Here is a 22,171-nt window from a genome sequence, read left to right as displayed (position 1 = left end):
ACCTGGGACTCAACACTGTTCTCAATACCAAGTCCCTGACACTCAATTCCATAACCACGAAACATGAACCATGAAACGCAAAATACTGACACATGCTATTTCCAATGCTCTGGATACCCTGACACCCAACACAGTTGCCGAGCTCCAGGTTGCCGAACCCCGACCTCCGAAATTCAGGACTCAGGACCTGGGCGTCCGGGACTCGGTATTCAGAACAGTGTCGAGTCCGGAGTCCACAATGTCGGGGCTCAGGGTTTTGTCAAATGTGTATGGCAATAACAAATGTTAATTCGAGCATATTTATACATCTTCCCCTAGTCTCAAATATCATGTGCTGAGGTCCGGGTGTTGGGACTCAGTAACCTGGCACCTGGAACTCCCATATGTCAAGTCATGAGTTCCAATTATTGAATACTGAGGCTTGCATCCAAATTATTCAGTCCCACATATCACTTTGCAAATGCTCAAAATTGAGTATTGAGGTCCGGATAACTATTGGTACATGGTATTCATTTGTTGGAATGTATATAGGTCACAATGCTTGCTCTTTGTTTGATCTTTCACACGCTGTACGGACCATCCACACTAGCCCATCCACATGATGGAACACCAGCGTAAATGTGAACAGCATCCCTCATATACCATGCCCAAGCAATCCGATCCCCTTCCACATCATAAACTCCATGTCTCACAATCCTTCCAGAAAACGCAATCATACAGCCAGAATTGTACTTGAACTCCAGCTGAAGGCTTGGCATTGTCATCCAAGCATTAGAATAGTTCCCCATGGTGGTGAGAATGTCGAAGCATTCAGCAATGGACATGTGGTCTCGATGATGGGGGGTTTCCTGATTGGAAATGATGGAGAGGGTGTTAAACATGGATGCCCAGTACTGCAGAGCCTCCGGCATCTGTGGCAGATCCTTGCGTACTGCTATATTTCCAAGGTTTGACAAGGTTCTCAATCCTGCCCAGTACTGCTCAGGATGCATGACTCTGAGTGCCGTGGATGTGATGGCTGCTGGCCTTGCAATGGCTTTGAGAATATTCTCACAGGAAGGTCCCTTCAATGATGCAGATACCTCCGGATCTGACACATTCTTTGAGATTGGTGAGTATGACTGCCAGAATCACCATCCCATCAGATCCTACCTCGTGTCCCTGTTGAAACCATGCCGGAGATAGATTAATGCATCCGGGAGTTGGTCCAACATCTTCCGAGCCCCGGTTGAACAATGTTTGATTAGTTCGCCAATTGCCATCAGCCCTTACACTTTTTCAAGACTTGGAGCGAGCAAATCGGTGGCCTCCCTGATTTCCTTCTGTAGGTTCCATTAATATTCAATATCCATTGAGTAACAATATATATTACACACCTGGGTGGTGTTGGTCAGGGTGTCTGGGAGGTACCATGCAATGATGGCACCAGATGCATCGAGAATTGTGGCAGGTTCGTCGACCAACCTTTTGCCTTCATGGCCAGGAGGACACCTCTCAAGCAACCTCGCCTCTCTATGTTCATTATGCCTGGTGTCCTTCGGGGAGATCAATTTGCTATATCTTGCAATATCCATCTGCATCTGAACTGTCATGCAGGAATTTGAATGATAAAATGAATTTTCCGAATCTGCACGAAGACCCACTGGGATTTTTATATGCCTTTATGAGTACATCAGCCAAGCGATCACATGCCATCACCAGGTCAGTGTCTAGGTTGGGGGAAGGTATGACTGGGCCTCCTCCAGTCTTCTCTGCCTTGAATTTCTGTTCGGTATATTCCCCTGCTTCATAAGTCACAGTCAGGGCCAAAGTGCGCCAGATGTTTATGCTATCAGGAGGGGAAGGGGAAGAACCGTTCATGCTGGATGTTAATCTTGGGAAATCAGATGCTGAATGCTGGATGTCCGGACTTTGGTGTTATAGGGGGTGGAGATAGAGAGGATCAGATAAGGGAGCCTGGGATAATTTTGGCTGTCAAAGCTGTATTATTATCCATTGCTCAATGAAATACTACCTGATTGGAAGTGTGCTGGTCATCAGATATTCATTTGTCGACTCCCAGGTCCCGGAACTCAGAAGTCGGTACGGTTGACCCATATTTGGGTGGTCGGAATTTGGCATCTCATAGGGCAACACAAGCTTCGCACAGCCATGTCAGGAGATCACCTGCTGCTCCGGGAACTAGGTAACTTTGATTTATTACCTCCTCTGAGTACGGTTGACTCACATTTTGGTGGTCGGAACTTGGCTTCTCGTAGGGCAACACAAGCTTCGCACCCCGGATTCCACATTCTGCAAGACAACCTAAGCACCATCAAAGGCCATGTCAAAAGAGCACCTGCTGCTCTCTTCAGAAACATCTCAACTTCGGTTGGCCATTTAACACGGAAAGTATTAACCAAATTATGTGTTGAGTTCCGGGTCCCAGAACTTGGTACAGTTGACTCAAATTCTGGTGGTCGGAACTTGGCTTCTCATAGGGCAACACAAGCCTCGCACCCCGGATTCCACATTCTGCAAGACAACCTGTGCACCATCAAAAAGTATTAACTAAATTATGTGTTGAGTTCTGGGTCCCGGAACTTGGAACTCGGTACAGTTGACTCAAATTCTGGTGGTCAGAACTTGGCGTTTTGTAGGGCAACACAAGCTTCGCACTGCCATGTCAGGAGATCACCTGATGCTCCGGGAACTTGGTAACTTTGATTTATTACCTCCTCTGATTTGGTTGATGTACAACTACCTCAGCTCCATCATGTCTACAATTATGATACACATGGGCCCACTCATCTATATTTTATACCACCCTCGGCCCACCGGTCTAATACAACATCCCATACAACACCCTCGGCCCACCGGTCTAATTAATATGCATCTGGGCCCACCCATATAATACAATATTTTATAATACCCTCGGCCCACCTGTCTAATACAATATTTTATGATACCCTCGGCCCACCCGTGAATGTGATAACAAGTACCTACCCATCTATCTCATACACATCTACCTTAATACACCCATCTGCATAATATCCAACTACCTCGGCCCACCCGTCTACCTAATATTCATGTACATCGGCCCACTCATCTACTCTATATATTCCCTGCATGGGCCCACCCGCCTCCATCGGGAATAATTTGCCTCCCGGCCCATCCATCATAGTTGAGGATATTGTTATCCTGGGCCCATGGTCCGCTGGCCCGTATCATACGGGATATTATGCACGTCCATTCCCTCGTATTATATGGAGATAGGTCACTGTAATATGTGGAAATACAGGCTGAAACACCTCACAAGCGGACGTGCATGGTTGCGGACACGCAAGCACTAGTGCTCCCAAACATCAAGAACACGAACGCACAAAATGGTCGACGAGCTGAGACTCTAGTTTCCTTGGGAGAAGATGACACTGGCCCCACTACTCTATGATTCCCATCAGCACCAGGGTCGCCTCCAGTGCCCCTGATTGTTTCTCTACCTCGTCAATCTAGTCATTGCCAATTCTTACCCCATCCACCAATCCTCATTCCCAATGCGCTACCCTCTAACGAAGGCTTGCAGCTTATTCGCAGTGCCTACGGGGAAGACGTGTACCTAATCATTGGACCGCCTGTGTACCTCAGGCTCTCAGGGATCATATTCCCAGCTACCCTGGCCCCGTGGTTAGGTACCTTAGTTATGTCTTTTCAATCGGCCATTCGAGTCGCGCACGACATCTACGACCACCCTGCCGCTTCTCCAGCAGCCTCTGTACCAAGCCTGCTCCGCCGCAGAGCATCATACCGCATCTTCACGCCTATTTCCCAGGTGACCCGAGTCCCTTCCTTAACTAGAGGTCATCCAAGTTACTTGGATAGTTGTAACACCTATCCAGAGTTGTTGAACTTCAAGGACCCGAATTACTGGAATACTTACCTAGCACGGGTACAGGCACTACTGAGGCGTCCTTATGCGCGATGGTTCTTAACCATGGGGGGAATTCTATGGCGTCTTGCACTCCAATTCAGCCCACCTTCCCTTCTGAATGATGCTCTCACAGGCCTCTCTTTGGATGTCACGACATGGGGAATAGGAGAAGTCAACGGTCAATCATGGGACGATTCTGTGACTGCGGCGGACATCGCGATGTTGATTGGTGTTTCAGGAACTGGATCTTGTTGGCTGCCCCACGATGTCTGGAATTCGTCTTGCCAATGGAAAGGGTTTTGGTCAGACACAGATGAGCAGTGGTTTCAATCGCACCTTGGGAACTTATCCTCTGGAAATACGGAAGCTGGCAAGACCCGCAAGGATTGGAAGCATTTTTTCAGGCCCATATCAGCAGCAAGGTCAGCAGCAAGGTCGTCAGACGTGTCCATCTATGGTTCGGAGGCATTTGCTCGTGAGTTGTTTGGACAGTTGGGCTTTTGCACAGATGTGATCCCTACTTGGAATTTGGTATCAGTGGACAGGTAAAGCAATTCATACTACTATATAGTGTTGGCTCTCAAATATGTGTATCACAGTGGCTAGTAGCAAGCATGGTATGACTCTGTATGAGACCTTCATAACTCTGATAGTACTTCTATAGTAGTAAGTGTAAGATGTCATAGCATTATGTAGCTGTGTAAGATGATAATGTAAGGAAACTATAGCTGATCATCAAAGGGTACCTAGTGCATGCATAATGTCCAGTGAAATTTACAAATTATTATAATAGCAGTTACTATTGGATAAGTGGGAACCTGATAGCATTCAATGATAGCATCATAATGCTTAGTTACAGACCCATTGAGAATTGTAGACATCGGAGATAACATTATATTGCTACAGTGCATCCTGACATGACAATGGCAGTTATGTAGGTGTGAGTTACATAGCGAAATGTAGCTACTAGTGGTAATATTATATTGCTATAATGAATCCTCATGTTACTATGGCAGCTATGTAAATACAAGGGATTGCTATACAGTGACAATAAAGGAGGGGGGGGGGGGGGTTATGAGGCTATGACAGCTATATGATATAGATTGCACTATAGAAACCCTAATTTTTTCTGATGCTCAAGGATGCCTCAGATATTGTATTTTACAATTATCCCAATGATCACACACCATTGCCGCAGGTCCCACTGAAAAACACCTTCACCGCTCTGCTCCAATCTGGATGCACACCAGTGCTAATTGTGGCTGGTTCCCAACATTCTACTCGCACATCAAGGCCCTCCGCTTGTGTTCAGGATGCTAACAATGTGTCCTCAAACACGAGGAAGCACATGTTATCCAGTGCCACTGATCCTCCACCAAAGAAAGCCACCACCATGCATTTTTTGTCGCCTCTGGACACTGATGAAGAGGACAAGGATGAGGGCAATAGCCCTTCTTCCCCCCCTACCCAAGAAGGGTCATTTTATGAAGAGTTTGTTCCGCACCCAGATGACAATGACAATGACAACAAAGCCAAATCTGGGAATGGAGATGATGCCTCTCAGATGACAGTATGTATCTCTCTCTACATTCATTGCTTCTTAACTGATGCTCATATTTAGGTCTCCAAAAGTGAACGTACAGCAGATCTCTGTACCATATTCACTCGCACCTCTGATGGCTGAGTCTGCAACTTGTGCAAGTAAGTTTTAGGTTTTCAATCTCTTTTTAATTTTTTCTCACTTTGTGTAAGGGATGCTGGTGAACCTAGCCAAAAACACACATTCCATGGTGGCACCTCAATGTTGCGGACACATGTTGTTCACAACAAGAAAACTCATTTCCAGGTATACAGACAATGGTGTGAGGCAGGGGGCATTACAATGCACCCTCGTGCAATCCCACCCAGCCAAGATCTCATGGAGACACAAATGACTCTTGATGCCAGTCTTGTCTTGAGGCCGCCTGCATTTACCAAGGACAGCCTACTGGAATACATCATGGAGCTCATTGTGACCGAAGACAAGGCCATCCAGCTAATAGACAAGCCAGCATTTCGATGTTTGCTGCAGTATGCACGTCCATCTCTTACCGAAAAAGATATCCTGCATTGCACGAAGTTAACAGATACTATCAAGGCTTGAGCAACCTCTATTGTTCAAACTATCAAGGAACGTCTGGTGGTATGTTTTTTTCTAATTATATTGTGACTAGTTCTTTAAAACATTTTGGTAGCATGTTGATAGTGCAGTTTCCATGACATTTGACTCATGGACATCAATTACTGGTGAACCATTTTTTTCCGTTACTGGGCATTACATTTGGAACCCTCCCAACAAGCCGCTACAGTGGGAGTTGAAAAACGAGCAGCTCACTTTCAGCCGTGTCGAAGGCAACCACAGTGGCCATAACATTGGCCGCATACTTATTGAGACCATAGATAGGTTCAGCATTCACAAGAAGGTGAGTTTTTTTTAAAATGCTTCACATTAGCATTAGACTAACTTTACTTGTATGTACAGGTTGGGTGGATGATATCAGACAATGCCTTGAACAATGACACCACCATGAAAGAAGTAGTGAAGGTCATTGACGAGGACGGCACTCATTGGCTTCCAGGTTCTTGCCACATCCGATGTCAAGAACACATCCTCAATCTCACTGCACGTCACTTTGTTGATGCAGTCGCACCCACACCTCAAGCAACATTACTCAAAAATATCTGTGGCGCTATTGATAGTGGTGATGAGACTGACATTGACAGCTTGACCAAACAGCTCGCTACACTGGAGGATGATCCTGAGGCTATAACCAAGGATGGGTTTGATGTTGGGGATGCCATTGGAAAGGCACTTGCTCTCATCGAACAGGTGAAGTCTTAGTTTTTCCTTTTTGTCTTTGAGTTGTTTTCTGATGCGAAATTTAGATTCACAAATTCCCACAAGCCTGCGCTTTCTTGAAGAAGTCCTGTAAGGAAGAGGGCATTCCCATTTGCAAGATCTTGGCCTGGGTGTCTCTCTTCAAATGCCTGGAATGTTTCATGTCTCTTCATCTGGCCATCAACCACTTCACCCTGCTTGCTGATGAGAGTCCCAAAGTCCCGATGTTGCGCAACAAAGCTTACAGCGACTTCAAGCTTGATCGGACTGACTGGAAGAAAATTTGGCTTGTGTGTAATGTCCTCAAGGTAGCTATTCTTATTTTGTTCGTCTACTTGTTTACTTACTTATGTTTAATAGGAACCCACAACTGCACAACAATCATTTTCTTCAGCTGCACACCCAACAGCCTCCCAAACCATACCTACACTGGAGTGTCTCGCCAATACATGGCAGACAATGGCCAACAGTGCAGAATATTCGCTGATCGCCAATGCAATTCAGAAAGGCCTCAATAACATGGGGAAGTACTATGAGAAAACTAACAACTCAGATATATACTTCGTCTGTCTGGGTGAGTACTTGTTTTTCTTTCTCCTGCAGTGTATTTCTAATGTAATTACAGTTCTTGACCCCAACTACAAGTTGGTGTATGTCGAAAGTCATTGGAGCGCTGTAGAAGAGGAATGGGAAGTGGGGGAATATGAGTGGTATGAGATAACTCAAGTAGTCCTCGGTGAGCGAGATATATGTCGGCCCAAGGGGATTGCTACTGAGAAGGTTCCTCTAAGTGTATAAATTGGAGGGAAACACTGGACCGGGCGCTTGGTCAAGCCTGGTAAGGCACGTGACAATGAGCGAAGTGCGAGCGAGCGAAAGCGACGTGAAGCGCCGATGAGCGATAGCGGCCAACAATAAGTATTGGTGCGTGACTTATAGCAGGAGCACGCGCTAAGCGAAAGCAGTGCGTGTGCGGTTTGGTGGAGTGCAGTGACTCTTAATAAGTCAGAAAACTAATTGGCAGAGTTTCTAGTAATGTATGGTGGCAGCGCTTGTATTGTACTTAGATACTTTAGATTTAGAGGGAGAACTTAGACTTACAGTCCAACGATGTGCGGGCAGAAAGATACTCATTATACAGTTTATGCGCGTCTATATATACTAAGTAATGTTAAGCGCTGTCAAGCACTAAAGTGAACCGAGAAGCGAAGCGGACGCAAGATAATATGTAATAAAAGAGTCCATAACGGAAAACATACGGAATATGGCCATAAGCGCCGGAGATATGTCAGAATCAATGAAAATAGAATTGGAATACGCACCAACGAACCGAACGGACATGGAATGGATGGATGGAGGACGTGCGATGGAACCGAGGATGCGTGCGCTGATGCACAATGGATGAGCGACTGGAGCGCTGGCGCTTGCGAGCAGCCGATGAGGCGCTTGAGCGTGCTGGGTGAGATATGAGTCGCGCTATGTTGGGAAGTGATAGAGACATTGGGATTTTAGATCCCTGCAAGCCCACAGAGATATTAGTCTCTACAGCGCTGCAAAGGTCATGAGTGGGAGGGTTGGTCTTCAAGCCCTGGTAAGTTTTACTTCACTTAATATTCTGTTGGCTGATTGTTGTGTAGTTTAATAAATATTATGAAGCGCCTCCAATGTTGCCCACCATGGACGCTGCCATGCCAATGAAAGTGTTGCAGGGTGTTCGGTATGGCCAATCCTGGATGCGCGATGCTGTCACAGCACATCAAGCAGCAGACAATCACATGCATGACCCACTTCAAGAACTCTCATCATATCTCACTTTGCCATTGGAAGAGACAGATAATATTGTGGTGTGGCGGGGGGTACATTTTTCTTTGTATTATCACATTCTGAGCTCACTCTATTCATTAGCTACACTCACTTCAGTATCCAACACTATCTCACATTGTGTGCGATTATCTACCAATTCAGGGCAGCGCAGTTCCCTCAGAATGTGCTTTCTCTAGCAGGGGGATCACATCAACACTTCGCCGCAATGCACTGGACCATGGTTCGTTTCTCGGTTCTCATCCTGGACCCCCTGAACTGGACCGAACCGGACCACGGCAGCACTACTTGCGCCAAAAAAATTGATTACAGTATCTACACAACATTATTTATATATAGTAGTAGTGATGTCTCAGCTCCAAGCTGCATTTTTCAGAAAATGAGCATAACATGCTGAATAAAATTCCTAAATTCATGACAATATTTATGGACATAGATTGGGCCAAAAGCCGGGAGGCATCTAAGGGGAATTTGTACTGTGATGCATCATTGTCTTGCTATGAAGCAGCTCAGCAAATGGCTCAAAATTCAAGCCATTTTCTGAGCTGCTTTATAGCAAGACAACGATGCATCACAGTACAAATTCCCCTTAGATGCCTCCCGGCTTTTGGCCCAATCTATGTCCATAAATATTGTCATGAATTTAGGAATTTTATTCAGCATGTTATGCTCATTTTCTGAAAAATGCAGCTTGGAGCTGAGACATCACTATATAGTAGTGTCTATGATATATCATGTAGATACACGAAGTAACTACTCATAATCAATGTGATATAATGACGAGGGATGTGGTGTCGTTCTGAGTTACTTACTTGCGTTCAATTGTCGCGTCGTGATGTGGATGACATCACGCGTGATTGTTTGGTTGTATGTTTAGGCACCCTACCATCCATATCGGGTAATTTCACGGTTGAGCAACTTTTGTGATGCACATGTTACGTTCAAAACTTCAAATCCTAACTTGTCCCTCTTGCTCTAAATATGCAAACCCGTCGGGAACCATATTCTTTTATTGGGTCGGTTCGCTGCATTTATGTGCTGTTTGCGCAGTTTCGCGTGATGCTCCACTTCAGTGGTGTCAGGTGACGGGCTACTTTTTTAGTGTATGACAGCCTGTGCGTCGGCGGAAAATTCAAAGACTAAAGTACTCACAGTTGACCCCAAAGCCAAACGCACTAGGCGGACGCTCTTGGCAGTCTAGGATTCCCAGTGAAGGGAAGTGGTGCGCAACTGGAGGCGCTGGTGAAGGCCATTACGCGAGGGCCCTAGTAGGACCTAATAGGCTACAGGATGCATTCAGCGCTCGCCAAAATATACTTCCCCTCTGGTAGCTGATGGTATTCTGGTCGCCTTCTACTTCTGGACTGAGTGGGGTAATCGAGTTTATTATAGGCATTGCGATCTCTGGTCACTGGTATAAAAGGCATCTGCTTGGGTGGTTAGATTACTGTGTCAAGGTGGTGTATCGCTTCATTTCCCCACATGTCCATCCAGGAAGAGAAGAAATCTGAATCCTTTACAGAAAATGCAGTCGCAGTGTCAAATGACGATGACGACTTTAGGCTGTTGACTGCAGAGGCCAGGCAGGCGGGAGAACGGGCGCTGGTGCGCAAATTAGACTGCCGGCTGATGATCACTGCTGTGGTCATATTCATCTTGAACTACATTGATGTATGCAAACATCGATCTATGAACCTCAGTGTGCTTACATGTACTACGCGTAGCGTGTCGCTATTACTACTGCGCGGCTGCAAGGTTTAGAGCAAGATCTTGGATTGACGAGTGAGTGAAGTGGACCACCGTATTATTCGTACCTAATCGATCTACTAGCCGTTCAGTATGAAACCATCCTAGCTATTCTTTATGCCACTTATTGCCCGATACAAGTGAGCAAATTTTCTGCACAAACTCGTGCGATCTTTCTAACAACATCTCATCTGCGACCAGATACCCTCGAACATGGTTTGTTTGTGCGTTATTGTTTATGAATGTAAGATTGATCTTGACTGTCAACAGATCTTGGGCTATATTTCACGGTTGGTCATGATTGAAAATATCTTGATCTGGTCGAACTAAGAAGACGCGACTCAGACCATCAATTTATATTGGGGCTTGCGTTGTCGGATGGGGCCTTACCAGTGCTTTGACTGGGGTAAGTTTTGTTGGGTAGTCGCGACTGCAACTCGTGCTTACTAACCATCGCACAGGTTACAACTAATTTTTCAGGTATCATGGCTTGTCGTGTGTGCATCGGTATTCCTGAGGTAAAATTTTCATTTTTTTGATAATGATGTGCGGGCTAAACGAGTGCGGCTTTCCGCAGGCTGCGTTCTATCCTGGTGTCATGTATTTGCTTTCGCGATGGTATACCAGGAAGGTGAGCATCACGTTTTTAGAATTATAAACTATCACTCATGCAACACATTCAGGAGCTTGCCGCGCGGTCAGCGTGGTTCTATTGTGGCTCTTTAATCTCGAATGCATTTGGAAGCGTGAGCTTGCTGCCGTCATAGTGGGCTATGACGCCTGATAAGGATCCTTTCTAGTTAATTGCAGCTGGAATTCTCGCAAGAATGCAAGGCGTACTGGGACTTGCGGCCTGGAGATGGTAAGTCAAAATCTCTATTCTCAAGAGCAGTGCCCTGACCGGAGTTTCGTATCGCAGGTTGTTCTACATAGAGGTATATGTTACGCTACTCCCGGGCCTTCTATGCTGATCAATCCCTTCATCGGCATAGGGTGCTATCACCATGTCCTTTGGCTTCTTGACCATGTGCGTTTGTGAAAGTTTCTATTCTAACTCAAAGTTGACGGCCACGGTTTTTGTCCAGGTGGCTTCTTCCAGATTTTGTAAGCATGATATTTTTAGAACAAGTTTCGACGGGTCTGACATGACATGTCATAGCCCCATAACACCCGATGGCTTAACGCAGCGGAACGCCGCTTGAGTCAAGTTCGTCTCGCAGAAGATGCAGGGGAGGCTGACAAGGATTCCGACGACGTCACGTAAGTCCAGCTCAAGTTCCATCTTTTCATATCACTGACAAGGTGCTACTCCGTATCACTTTTGTTAATTTGGCGTATCGTTCGGAACGTCATAGCATTTACGATGGCTTTTGGCTGGCCATCAAGGATCCAAAGACCATCATTTTCATGTTCATGACCTGCATGCAACTTCTAGGCCTGAGTTTCACTAACTTTTTCCCCACGTAAGTATGTGGACAGTCTTACAACTTTGCGCTAACATAGAGCGGGACAGCTTGACTGCCACGCTTGGTTTTAACACTACTATCACACTTTTGATGGCGGCGTAAGCATGATATCCCATTGTTACATTCACAGCTATGGCTCATTGTCGTCTGATCGTTAGTCCTCCGTGGATATTCACGTCAGTCTGCTGCGTACTCAGCGCATGGCATGCAGGTACGTCTATTTCCTGATGGTGCATCAGTCATTTTGACAGAATGAATAGATAGGTCTGGAGAGCGATTCTTCCATATTGCCGGCTGGTGGTGGGTGGTCATCATCGGATATATCATCTCTCTATGCACCATGGCTACGGGTGGGCGATACTTTTCCTTGTTCCTCATGACCACAGGATATTGCGGTAAGTTCTGATTATAACGTTGAATATAAGCCTGACACGTTTCCAAAAGGATTTGCCTTGACATTGACCTGGGTTTCAAACGCCATTCCTCGTCCACCGGCAAAACGCGCCGCAGCCATAGGTCTTGTCAATGGGTTTGGAAACCTCGGTAACTTGTGAGGCCTCTATGATCAATGTTAATGTCAGATCGCTTACAAGATCATAGGATTGGCTCGTATGTCTGGAGTGCTTCGTGGGGTCCTCAATATCATCAATCCATGATTATAGCACTGTGCAGTCTGGTCTTGTCCTCAGCCCTGGGCTTCTGTGAGCAAAATTACAACTTGACTGCTCCGAAGTACTCACCGATCGATAGTAATGCGGTGGATATTAATCAAGGAGAATAAGAACATGGATATGGAGGAGAAGAGATTAATGGAGGGTCCTGGCCGCAAACGTATTGAAGAAGCTGCTAGATTGGAAGGGATTACATTCGAGGAGGCTGTGAAAAGAAAGAAGGGCTTCAGGTATCTCTATTGATCTTCTTTTTTTTCGCATCAGACTATATGGCTTTGGGCATTGACCCAATATTGGACGTCATAAGCCTGAGCTTTGTTTTTTGCCATGGGACGAGACAGACTCTTACTGTATTGATATTTGAAGAGACCATTGCGTCACGTACAATACATCTTTTATGACGGTTGGACTCGGTACTCCATCACTGATTTGTGAGTCGACGTACTTGCAGAGTTTGAATAATCAAACTTGGCGCAGGGCAACTTGAATTCATGACTCAAAAAGTATTTTGGGTACGTAAAAGCCCAACATGCTGCAGTAACGTACGTATAAAATGGAGCCGCCCTACTTGTCATGAATAAGAATTACTCAATCAATCAGGGAATTGTCCGTCGTGTGCGGCTTCGCGAGTCAATCTAGAACCATTTTCATGATCCATGAGGATCACGGACCTTCTACAGAGCTCTGGACAATTTAATTTGTTCCTTGTGCCCTCAAGTCCTTCCCTGTGACCTACTCCTTCAAAATTTGACTGCCATCGTGTCTGTTGGTGCCAGCCCGAAATCAATACCAGAATCATGGCACACCCTGTCCTATGGAGAGGAAAAACGTTCTTCTATCCTATTGGCAATACATCTGCAGTTTGCCTCACACAGGATCTTTGTCCAACTGAAAAAGCAGACGTACTGCTTCTTGGGTGTGGCGACCCGAGGCACATCCTTTATACCGTATATACAAACAGCACTGGCTTGCAAGGTGAATCGGCACGTTCCTACTAGGAGCATCTTAATGCCATAGAGTGGCGCACTAATACCCCTGCTCAGCGTCACGAAAACTGGACTTTACTTGCTGCGATCTTGAGAGTGCAGTCATTGGTGAGCCCAAATCTAGCACTCGATGCATCTTCCTGAATGAATGAATCAAACAGCCCGTAATGTTATCTTATTCACTCTTCTTGCCGACGAAGGTGCTGCGGAAAGAGCGCCACAAATCTGGAACATTTTTTTCCACTTTTTCCTCGACAAAGCCGCCCATGACCTGCTCATATCACAGTGCAGGAAGTTGGTCGAGCTATCCAGCGATCTAGATAGCTGGAACAACGGTCCTTACGGTTATTTCCTTCGTATGTGTACTGGAGATACTCTCGCCGAGTTGCGGCGCCTTTGGGAGCTTCACGTCAAGACGACAACTTGCTCTCCTAGCGAGGCAAAAGCATTCGAATCCGCATATGCTGCTGACGTCAAGGCTTCCAGGGCAAAGTTCGAACGTGTGGTTACAGCAAGTCGGGCAGCTGGGCCACTGTCGATGTATGCGTTAAAAATGGCGGGTGATCACTACAACATTTACTGGGACACAGGCATATGCTCTGCCGTCCCTAAGAGACCTTCAGAGATGTCACATCCAAATCCAACCTTAGCATTCTCCATGGTCGGTGACAAATTTGGTGTACACTATGGAACAGATCCTCTTTGCTGCTTTCATTGGGCAGAAGCGCTTGCGCCAGCTGCTCGCCACCCAGACAAATGTACTCTGAAAGACATAGTAGACGTCTGCAAGAAGCAATTTTCCAGGTGGTGCGCTTCGGTGTCCAAGGTCTTGGGCAGTCAAAATCCATCTTCCCCGAGCCCGCTCATTATACGTTGCTTTGTGGGAGACGCTCTGAGCTTTTGCCAAGCCCTTTGCTACTCCCGCACCGCAAAATCGACGTCCACACCATTCCCCGTTGCTCCTTGGAAGATCCCGTGCATCACCTTTGACCCTAGCGCCTACGGAACTAGTATGCAGTCACCCGCGCCGACCACATTCAACGTCATAGATACTTCCAACCTTCTTGATCACGTCGGCGTGTTGAATCTTATCGCTGTTACTTCTCCCATTCTTCAGCGCACGCTATCTGCTACGTTGTACACGGAAGGTCTTGCTTCAGATAGCCCAGAGGACACGTTGGCCGAACAACTTTGTGGGGATATCGCAACTATGGGTCTGCTCCTCGGCTTGATTCCCGCGTGCTTCGTTTTGCAGTTCACGAATCGGTCAAACATGCATGAGCACATCATGCGTGTATCACAAAAGACAACCCAGAATCACGAGCGTCTTGCATGGAAACTAATCGGCGGTGCTGAGAAACTCCTGACTGATCTTGACTGCCCTATCGATATCCCTGCGGAGCAGCTTGCAGGCGTTTTCTTTAATATATATCTCAACATGTTTTCTCATGAGAACGTGGGACGAAGGTTGGCCATGGCCAAACAGTCGCTGTCTGGGATCATACATTACCATCGTCGTTCGTTTGTGGAGATTTTGAGTGTTGTCAAGAGGAGGGTGGTCACAGACTGGGATTCGACCATGAACATGCTTCACGACAAGATTCGGAATGACAGGATCCTCATAACCGGAATGAACTTTTACCAAGAACTCTGCTGCCAGCTGCACCTTCTTGGTGTTTTCGATGTGGATTGGTTGTCTCTGCCTCTACCAGAAGTGCATCGCGTCGAAAGGCCCCTTGTCTTTCGCAATTGGAAGGTGCTTCCAAAAACTCTCTGTGTCGTCCTCGTTGTTCCTCGGGATCGCCTCCAGCCGCTCTTACCCGATCTTGACGAGGCCGGAACACCTGTGTTGCAGTGCGACCTGAGGGGCACAGCAACATCAAACGCGTTCTCTGCCATCAGCACAGTTTTTGGTACCATTACGACCAGCGGCCATGGTGATGGCAAGACTGCAGTCATTAAAGAAGACACCACTAGACGTTATGGAACTTCTCCTCTAGTGGTGTGGTTCTGGGTGCCAACCATTGTGCTGGTGAATGAGCGTCGTTTATCGGTTGTGTTATCTCTTTTCTCCACCCCAGCAACTTGCGCATTCGCTATGAAGCGGGGGCTTGACCTATCCATATTCCGCGCGGACCTGGGAGATGAGCAACTCGTACATATCCTACGACAGCACCCTAATACTAGCCCAGAGAGTCCCAAGGAGAAGAATGTGCAAATCGGCGGCCGTCCTATGAAGACGTCTGGTGCATGCACATTCGTCACCTTAGACAAAGAATGCAAGACACCTTTGACATTCACCACTCGTGTGGATATCGTCGAACCGGACATGAAAGCTTCCCTGACCAGCGGTGGTACCCCCGTTGTGAACCAAGTTTCTATGCATTCAATCGCCATCGTTCTTGGAAACAAGTCTTTGCAACTCCCTTTCCCGCTTCCTATTGATGCCAAGAAATCCAAGCTTCGCATTGCGCGAAAGTCGCTATACATCGAAGTACGTTTTCTGTCTCTCTATCTTTCCAAAAACTCATGTCGGACTCGGCGCAGATCATCTTGCCCCTGAGACTTACTCTTGGAGACACCGACTCGGACATGTTCCCTGTTATTCCGCACGGAGGCGATCTTGCTCTCTGGAACATGCACCGCGTCAACCTCGACCATTGTATAACCTTCAGCATTGCTAATAAGAAAGCTCTTGACTGGGTCAACCCTCAGCTCTTCTTCATGACGTCTGATCGTGAAAAACGCATGCCCCATGGATTGAATACAGGGTCAACACTGCTTGATGTCAAGCATTCACTCCATTGCATCCTTAGGCAGGCGAGCGGTCTCGCAGAAGATAAACCTGCTCTATGCTACGCCTTGCGAGTGAAAGATGAAGAGGAGATCTTTGTTATGTTCTATATCACAAATCTCCGCTTGGACGTTGGCTCGCACTCCATGGTCGCTGATGCGTGGGTGATGCCGTCTTCTCCCTCGTTTGAGAAGGTCGAGGCTTTCAGCAAGGTTTCTAGTCATTTGAGGCCTAGCAATATGAAGATGATTGAGATGGGTATTGAGGAGAGGAAGGCATGGCAGCACCTCCTCGTGGCTGCGACGGAGCGGTGTCGTACCTGGAAACACAAGACCAACTGCGAGTACCGCGTACAAGGCGTTATCCCTCTAGCGTTGGAGCCGGACGAGAGTCCTATTTGCTCGTGCGGTGCCGGGATGGGGACAGAATCATTTGTGAAGAAATACCCGATGCTTCGACCGCTTGCACCGTATGTGACAAGGGCAGCGATCAGTCCACTGTTCGCGCTGTCGTACCTTGAAAAGGTCGGTAGTCTGGAAGATAACGTTGCTTCAAGTACTGCATCAACGCCTGCGCCGGCAGCAGTGGTGCGTAATGTGTGCGCTGCTTGTGGAAAGGAAAGTGGTGGTTCTGCGTCGTTGTTGATTTGTAGTCGGTGCAAGGTTGTGCGGTATTGTTCACAGGGTTGTCAACGCGAGGACTGGAAGGGGCACAAGAAGAGTTGCGTAGCACCATCTTCCTAGCTCGTTCATCACGAGCAGATATGATGTCGATTATTTTTGTTGCCAAGTGAATTCGCAAAATGGTGCTAGCTACGGCACGTAAATGACGTGTAAATGGATCGCTTCGCAAGGTGATATTTTGTTCCACGCTACAATTGCCGATAGGCTTGATAAGGGTTTGGTAGCAATGTTAATATGCTGGCATTGACTTTGCTTCGCAAGGTTATATGTTGTTTTATAGACCTTGCTTCACAAGGTAGGAGGTGCCGATCTGCTGTTAATTGCATCTGCTCCAGGATAGTGGGCGACTTTGAATCCTATATTTCATTCAAACCTCGAGAGTCGGAGCATCGTCTCGCACCTCGACGCAGTGTAGAAATGCTTTCCAAACTGTAGACAAGTTGTATCTAGATTCTATGATACAGTGTTGAGGCTCGAAGGGCATGCAAGCGACGGTTAAAACATAATCACGAAGTTCGAAAGGCCTGTTTAGATGGTTAGAACATGGTCGGAACACTATTTGAGGAGGCTACCACTCTCTAGGAATTACTTTTAAATTGGGTGTTTCTGATATGCGGACTTGCAAAACGCTGACATTTGACGGGGGCACGTTGGCATGAGGACTTTAGACATTTAGAACGACGACTTTAAATGCTGCGGGAAGTCACCGAATATTCAGCACATAAAAGCAAAGCGCCTGCCTACTGTCCCTTCAAATTTATTTGATCTCATATCCATCCTCAAACAATGCGTTTCACTTTTGTCCTCGCCGTTGTTGCCGCTTTGACAGCATCGATATCTGCCAGTGACGCTGTCAGTGATGCTAGTGCGACATGTCCTCTCTTTTGCGTACGCAGTAGGACATGCTCAGGATGCGAAGGAGGATTTTGCGTGAGTATTAGTGGTTTGTGTCCTTGAATTGACTAGATGACTCACCGGCGTGATAGAGCTTCTTTATATGCTTCTAGTGTGGCAGTGAGTTGTGTTTATGCTTTCGAACTGGTGCAGTATGGTTGATGAAACGATGCGTTAAGCCTCGATCGGATGTTCAACTATTTGGAGTGAGATCATGACTTTTGTGGCGGCAGAGGCGAAGTTTTGGGCGATCAGGTATTGGGAAATCGAGATGGCATCTACTTTGTTTGGAGAGGAGGCTGGAGGTCGAGAAGTCCTGTGGTTTCAGAGCCGGTTCTCTGTGAGCTTGCTTAATGAAAGATAATCGGGAAGGATGGGATACTCACCGTAGATCTGGATGTGCCGTAAACAATTGTCGAGCGGCTGTACAGTGTCATCGAGTGACCTCGACAACTTTGCAAGAGTAGGATGTGCTGTGACCTACTTCGCAAAATCCGATGCAAGCTGGCGGTTCCATATGCGAATACCGCAAAATATCGCACAAGTGGGAATCCATGATGAAGGGACAGAAGGTGGGGCATGAGAACACGAAGGGACGAGTAGTACAAATCTGGCTGCACACAGAGAACCATATATCTTTTGCTGTCAATCCCAGTATATGTTTCTCTGTAAGCAGAAACGCACAAGCTAATCTTTGAGCCTACAGCTTCTATAAATCCACACGCTTGCTGCCTTGCTTTTTCCGCCTGCATGGCAGACTGCTTTCCGCGTTGTGTCTCGGATGGGAGTTGTACCTCAGCTGACGTAAAGGAGGGGTGGCTGTTACTGGCGATGAAACCCTGGAGTCTTGAATCTATTAGTGTAGGGGGCAAAACTACTTGGGGTCAGTTTCTGAAGAAGACTTCAATGTTGCCTCGTTCCATCCGTTGTAATAAACCACCTCAACCTCGTCCAGAAGGATAATCGTCTATATCTTGACTGGCTGAACGGATATAGAGTCAAAATGTCATCGTCGTGTGGGAGCCAAACATACCCAGTGACTGGATAGCACTGCGAGGAAGATGGTTGGACGTTGTACCATTATGTATGATCTACTGCAACTTGAGCTTGAGTAACCACCAGGCACATTTCCTAGTCTGAATTCAACCGAGCCGATGTTCTCCCATGGTCTCTTGACGTGTGACTTGTCACCGTGTGTGACATTGTTGAGGGTTATTCTTCCTGGTGTTCGACTCCATCAAGGTATTTTACTTGTGAATTCACCGTGTGTGGGTTCTACTAACAATTTTAAAGTCGTAGCTGCTCAGTCAACAAATTCTAATTTTCCTTGCTTCACTTCAACTTTTTCTGACAAAATGGGTGGCGCCGGTGCGTTGTCTTTTTGACGCGAGTCTCCTGCCTGATGGCTTGCTGTAGGATGGTTGTTCCTGTTCTCTGTACTAATGGCAGCTGGTTTACTCTTCACGATGGTTTTCTTCGTCAGTCTTCCTTTCTATCTCCACTCACTCCCCCACTCACTTTCGCTTCCCAGATAATCATGTTCTCAGACCTTGAATGCGATTATATCAATCCCATAGATCTTTGCAACAAACTCAACCAAGTACCTCTTCATCCCTACCTGCAATACACCCACACTGACACACACCCAGTTCGTTCTACCAGAAAACATTGCACACGCATTCCTAACAATCCTCTTCCTCCTCTCCGGTCAATGGTTTGCATTCCTCCTCAACCTCCCTCTGGTCTTCTATAACGTCAACAAGTACGTCCTTATCTTGAGCGCTTTTTGTGTAGTTGGAGCTGACGCGTCCCACAGGATACGTAACAAGAACCACATGTATGATGCCACAGAGATTTTCAGAACTCTTAGCGGTCATAAGAAAGAGAGCTTTATGAAACTAGGCTTTTACCTTCTTTCATTCTTCTACTATCTCTACCGGTGCGTAGTCCTTTCACAAGTCTCCCACGGTAACTGACGAGACTCTAGGATGATCGTCGCTCTTATCTCTGAGAGCGAATGATCACAGGTGGAAGCTTGATGACGAATACCTTTCCGGATACTTGGGGTAAAGCCTGTGCAAGTAACGTACAAGGTGTTTGCTGTCGTTTGGTTGGCTATCACGATCTACTTTCTTCACTACCACTTATTATGCCCGAGTTCACGCTATCTCATGCCCATTCCAAGCACAACATACTTGTCTGTACTTTGAATCTCGCGTGAAATACATTGAGATGAGGTGTAATCAGCACAAGGGAAAATACATATGCTAAGATAATTTGCAACCTAAGATGATGCAGGCTGGCCAAGCCTCAGACTCATTCATCCATATCATACCCATAGCCGACAAAATGAAATCCCGTCTCAATTGTCAACATCCATCCCTGCTCCTCGGTCCCCAGCACCTCTCCTTCCACGACCTCCTCGTCCACGACCCCTTCCCCCACGATGCCACTTCTGCCCATCCGGACGAGAATTTGAATGCGAGTGTTGGGTATACAGCTTCGGATCTGTACCCGGCGGCGCGACCAACACACTTGCTCTCGGATCCGAAGCAATGATTGAATCTGACCGCATTTTTCTGCACCAACGCAAATAAAAGTTAAAAAGATAAAACCCCAAAACTAAAACCACTCACGATGAACTCCCCTCCTCCCCACCATCCATAAGTACATCCACACTATCATCCACAACATCCACACCCGCAAGCCTCCCCGACAACCCTACCGCTTTCGTCCCCACAATGCTAACTTGCAAAATTTTGCCGTCTGCAGGCTGCCCGTTGAACTTATTCACAGCCGCATCTGCCTGTGCAGGTAGTTTGAACGTGATGCGGACGACGACATTCTCAGAGGCCTTAGGAGATGCTGTTTCGGACGAAACTATCGCACCGCATCGTTTGAAAATAGCCTATCAAACCAACCAAAAAGAAACCTCAATCTCAGTCTCTTTCTCAAAAACACAAAAAACGCGCACCTCAACATCGGCAGCAGTCGTACCCTTAACAAGTCCCCTAATCTCCACCACATTCCCCAACGGCACTGCACTCGCACCTTTGATGCTCAAGCCCTGTCCCGAAGTTTTGCTGTCCCCTGCTGCATCCCTAAGCGCACGCTGGGCGAGACGCGAATCGGGTTTGCGAGGCTGCGCGGCGCTCAGGGTGAGTCTTGATGATAGGCTGGGTTTTTCTGGGTCTTCGTAGAGGTCGTGGCTCCATTGAGCGTCTGGGTCGCCTTTGGGGGTGCGGTTTGGGCGGGTCTTTGTGAGACAGACGATTATTGAAGTGAGGTGGGCGGGGGTGATAATAGCGAAAAAAGATGTGTGCGAGAGGGATCATTCTTTTGACGTGTAGACTATGGAAAGGTGTACGCACGTATGGAGATGAACGATTGCCTGATTTTGTGCGGACGGGGCCGATTGAAGGGGCTCCGGTTCCGTTATCTATTGGGACGTTTAAGCGTTCTAGGAGGGACATCTCAACGTTGAGTTAATGTCTTTGCAATGAATGGCTTTGAGGAGAGGTAGGGTATGTAAGACTAAGACTCTTGAGTCGCGGTGTAAGCTAAAGTACCGTTTCGCTCAACATAAGCTGTGTGTTGTTGTTTGCTGTGTGGCACTGCGCCTGATCAACCGTTTCAGAATCAATACAAAGGCTGTATATATAATTGATACAGAACGCATGTACACGTACTGCTGTAAGAAGGTTCTGGTAAAATTGTAATCTGCGTATTGACAAGACACCGCTATCCTTCCTCTCTTTGAGAATTTATACTCATGTTGCACACTGGAAGCGATGGTTCGGTTGACTATCCCTTTCAGGTTAAAATACGCCCACCAGATAAATATCATGTTTGGTTCTTGTTATTCGAGCAGTGTTGGGTGAACATGTTACAAACCTTTCGGTATCACTATCGTCTCAGGACGACGCATGTAGCAGCCACATCATGCATCGATCAGAATGAGTAGAACGTCACATCGCAGACTTAGCAGTGCGATAGGTAGCTGTCTCGACGAATTGGATTCGACGTAGAGCAGTGATATTTTGTGCCTAAACCCTGGGACGGTATCTTCGGAGACTGCATCGATTTCAGAGAGCGCGAGATTGCACGTGGAGTACCACGATAAGTAGGAAGGAATGCAAAGTTGAAACGGACTTGATATGCATAACGGGGACAGGATTTCGACGTGTAAACTTGGATTATAAACAAACCCTATTTTACCTAAGACTCGTATATGATTTTGAATTTTACTTGTCGTGCATCGGCGAATCCGAATCCGCTGAGAATCCTCATTCAGGAACTTTGCTGCGATACCTAGGGAGGGATCG

The 22,171-nt window shown here is 46.8% G+C and overlaps 8 protein-coding genes across 8 annotated transcripts; 7 read left to right on the top strand and 1 right to left on the bottom strand.

Moving 5' to 3' along the window:
* Positions 1 to 3,679: 3,679 nt before the first annotated feature.
* Positions 3,680 to 4,456, top strand: F5891DRAFT_1188092 (uncharacterized protein; the record flags this gene model as incomplete). The annotated part of the gene is made up of 1 exon (XM_041366950.1): positions 3,680 to 4,456. The coding sequence occupies one exon, from the start codon at positions 3,680 to 3,682 to the stop codon at positions 4,454 to 4,456; it is 777 nt and encodes a 258-aa protein (XP_041226572.1).
* Positions 4,457 to 5,039: 583 nt separating this feature from the next.
* Positions 5,040 to 6,050, top strand: F5891DRAFT_1188091 (uncharacterized protein; the record flags this gene model as incomplete). Its single annotated transcript, XM_041366949.1, has 3 exons — positions 5,040 to 5,477; positions 5,551 to 5,591; positions 5,660 to 6,050. 3 exons carry the CDS (start codon positions 5,040 to 5,042, stop codon positions 6,048 to 6,050), a joined length of 870 nt encoding a protein of 289 aa, XP_041226571.1.
* Positions 6,051 to 7,244: 1,194 nt separating this feature from the next.
* Positions 7,245 to 8,912, top strand: F5891DRAFT_951419 (ribonuclease H-like domain-containing protein; the record flags this gene model as incomplete). The annotated part of the gene is made up of 4 exons (XM_041375043.1): positions 7,245 to 7,359; positions 7,411 to 7,514; positions 8,423 to 8,641; positions 8,691 to 8,912. The coding sequence occupies 4 exons, from the start codon at positions 7,245 to 7,247 to the stop codon at positions 8,910 to 8,912; spliced, it is 660 nt and encodes a 219-aa protein (XP_041226570.1).
* Positions 8,913 to 10,088: 1,176 nt separating this feature from the next.
* Positions 10,089 to 12,995, top strand: F5891DRAFT_1224617 (major facilitator superfamily domain-containing protein; the record flags this gene model as incomplete). Its single annotated transcript, XM_041369481.1, has 21 exons — positions 10,089 to 10,277; positions 10,331 to 10,388; positions 10,437 to 10,492; positions 10,554 to 10,568; positions 10,623 to 10,642; positions 10,698 to 10,758; positions 10,814 to 10,870; positions 10,930 to 10,983; positions 11,036 to 11,098; positions 11,153 to 11,214; positions 11,272 to 11,287; positions 11,345 to 11,379; positions 11,438 to 11,456; positions 11,512 to 11,607; positions 11,655 to 11,815; positions 11,866 to 11,916; positions 11,977 to 12,029; positions 12,079 to 12,213; positions 12,263 to 12,368; positions 12,419 to 12,519; positions 12,569 to 12,995. The coding sequence occupies 21 exons, from the start codon at positions 10,089 to 10,091 to the stop codon at positions 12,730 to 12,732; spliced, it is 1,572 nt and encodes a 523-aa protein (XP_041226569.1). The 3' UTR covers positions 12,733 to 12,995.
* A 118-nt stretch (positions 12,996 to 13,113) lies between these two features.
* On the top strand, positions 13,114 to 17,099 carry F5891DRAFT_276726 (uncharacterized protein). The gene is made up of 4 exons (XM_041371180.1): positions 13,114 to 13,464; positions 13,533 to 13,583; positions 13,637 to 15,969; positions 16,023 to 17,099. Exons 1-4 carry the CDS (start codon positions 13,287 to 13,289, stop codon positions 17,010 to 17,012), a joined length of 3,552 nt encoding a protein of 1,183 aa, XP_041226568.1. The 5' UTR covers positions 13,114 to 13,286; the 3' UTR covers positions 17,013 to 17,099.
* Positions 17,100 to 17,738: 639 nt separating this feature from the next.
* Positions 17,739 to 18,429, top strand: F5891DRAFT_979883 (uncharacterized protein; the record flags this gene model as incomplete). The annotated part of the gene is made up of 5 exons (XM_041376941.1): positions 17,739 to 17,817; positions 17,849 to 17,882; positions 17,939 to 17,966; positions 18,082 to 18,186; positions 18,238 to 18,429. 5 exons carry the CDS (start codon positions 17,739 to 17,741, stop codon positions 18,427 to 18,429), a joined length of 438 nt encoding a protein of 145 aa, XP_041226567.1.
* Positions 18,430 to 19,041: 612 nt separating this feature from the next.
* Positions 19,042 to 20,045, top strand: F5891DRAFT_1031166 (cornichon). The gene is made up of 6 exons (XM_041361596.1): positions 19,042 to 19,214; positions 19,263 to 19,324; positions 19,378 to 19,446; positions 19,496 to 19,608; positions 19,663 to 19,785; positions 19,834 to 20,045. The coding sequence occupies exons 1-6, from the start codon at positions 19,202 to 19,204 to the stop codon at positions 19,865 to 19,867; spliced, it is 414 nt and encodes a 137-aa protein (XP_041226566.1). The 5' UTR covers positions 19,042 to 19,201; the 3' UTR covers positions 19,868 to 20,045.
* On the bottom strand, positions 20,046 to 21,484 carry F5891DRAFT_1031162 (uncharacterized protein). Its single transcript, XM_041361595.1, has 4 exons — positions 21,218 to 21,484; positions 20,821 to 21,102; positions 20,483 to 20,754; positions 20,046 to 20,425 (listed from the first exon to the last, which is right to left on the bottom strand). The coding sequence occupies exons 1-4, from the start codon at positions 21,317 to 21,319 to the stop codon at positions 20,209 to 20,211; spliced, it is 873 nt and encodes a 290-aa protein (XP_041226565.1). The 5' UTR covers positions 21,320 to 21,484; the 3' UTR covers positions 20,046 to 20,208.
* Between the last annotated feature and the right edge of the window lie 687 nt (positions 21,485 to 22,171).

Source organism: Suillus fuscotomentosus (genome assembly GCF_016647785.1).
Source record: "Suillus fuscotomentosus strain FC203 chromosome Unknown F5891scaffold_24, whole genome shotgun sequence".
NCBI lineage: Eukaryota > Fungi > Basidiomycota > Agaricomycetes > Boletales > Suillaceae > Suillus > Suillus fuscotomentosus.
This window is presented reverse-complemented; position numbering and strand designations above follow the sequence as displayed.

What these genes read in the sequence shown, in the direction of transcription:
- F5891DRAFT_1031166 (XM_041361596.1), top strand. An exon ending in GTCTTCTATAACGTCAACAA is followed by an intron (nt 19,609 to 19,662) that starts GTACGTCCTTAT and finishes CGCGTCCCACAG; the next exon opens with GATACGTAACAAGAACCACA. An exon ending in TTCTTCTACTATCTCTACCG is followed by an intron (nt 19,786 to 19,833) that starts GTGCGTAGTCCT and finishes ACGAGACTCTAG; the next exon opens with GATGATCGTCGCTCTTATCT.
- F5891DRAFT_276726 (XM_041371180.1), top strand. Translation starts at nt 13,287, where the DNA reads ATGGCACACCCTGTCCTATGGAGAGGAAAAACGTTCTTCTATCCTATT. An exon ending in TCTTGAGAGTGCAGTCATTG is followed by an intron (nt 13,584 to 13,636) that starts GTGAGCCCAAAT and finishes TGAATCAAACAG; the next exon opens with CCCGTAATGTTATCTTATTC. An exon ending in GAAAGTCGCTATACATCGAA is followed by an intron (nt 15,970 to 16,022) that starts GTACGTTTTCTG and finishes GACTCGGCGCAG; the next exon opens with ATCATCTTGCCCCTGAGACT.
- F5891DRAFT_1031162 (XM_041361595.1), bottom strand. Translation starts at nt 21,319, where the DNA reads ATGTCCCTCCTAGAACGCTTAAACGTCCCAATAGATAACGGAACCGGA. An exon ending in GCAATCGTTCATCTCCATAC is followed by an intron (nt 21,103 to 21,217) that starts GTGCGTACACCT and finishes TGTCTCACAAAG; the next exon opens with ACCCGCCCAAACCGCACCCC. An exon ending in CGACTGCTGCCGATGTTGAG is followed by an intron (nt 20,755 to 20,820) that starts GTGCGCGTTTTT and finishes TTGGTTTGATAG; the next exon opens with GCTATTTTCAAACGATGCGG.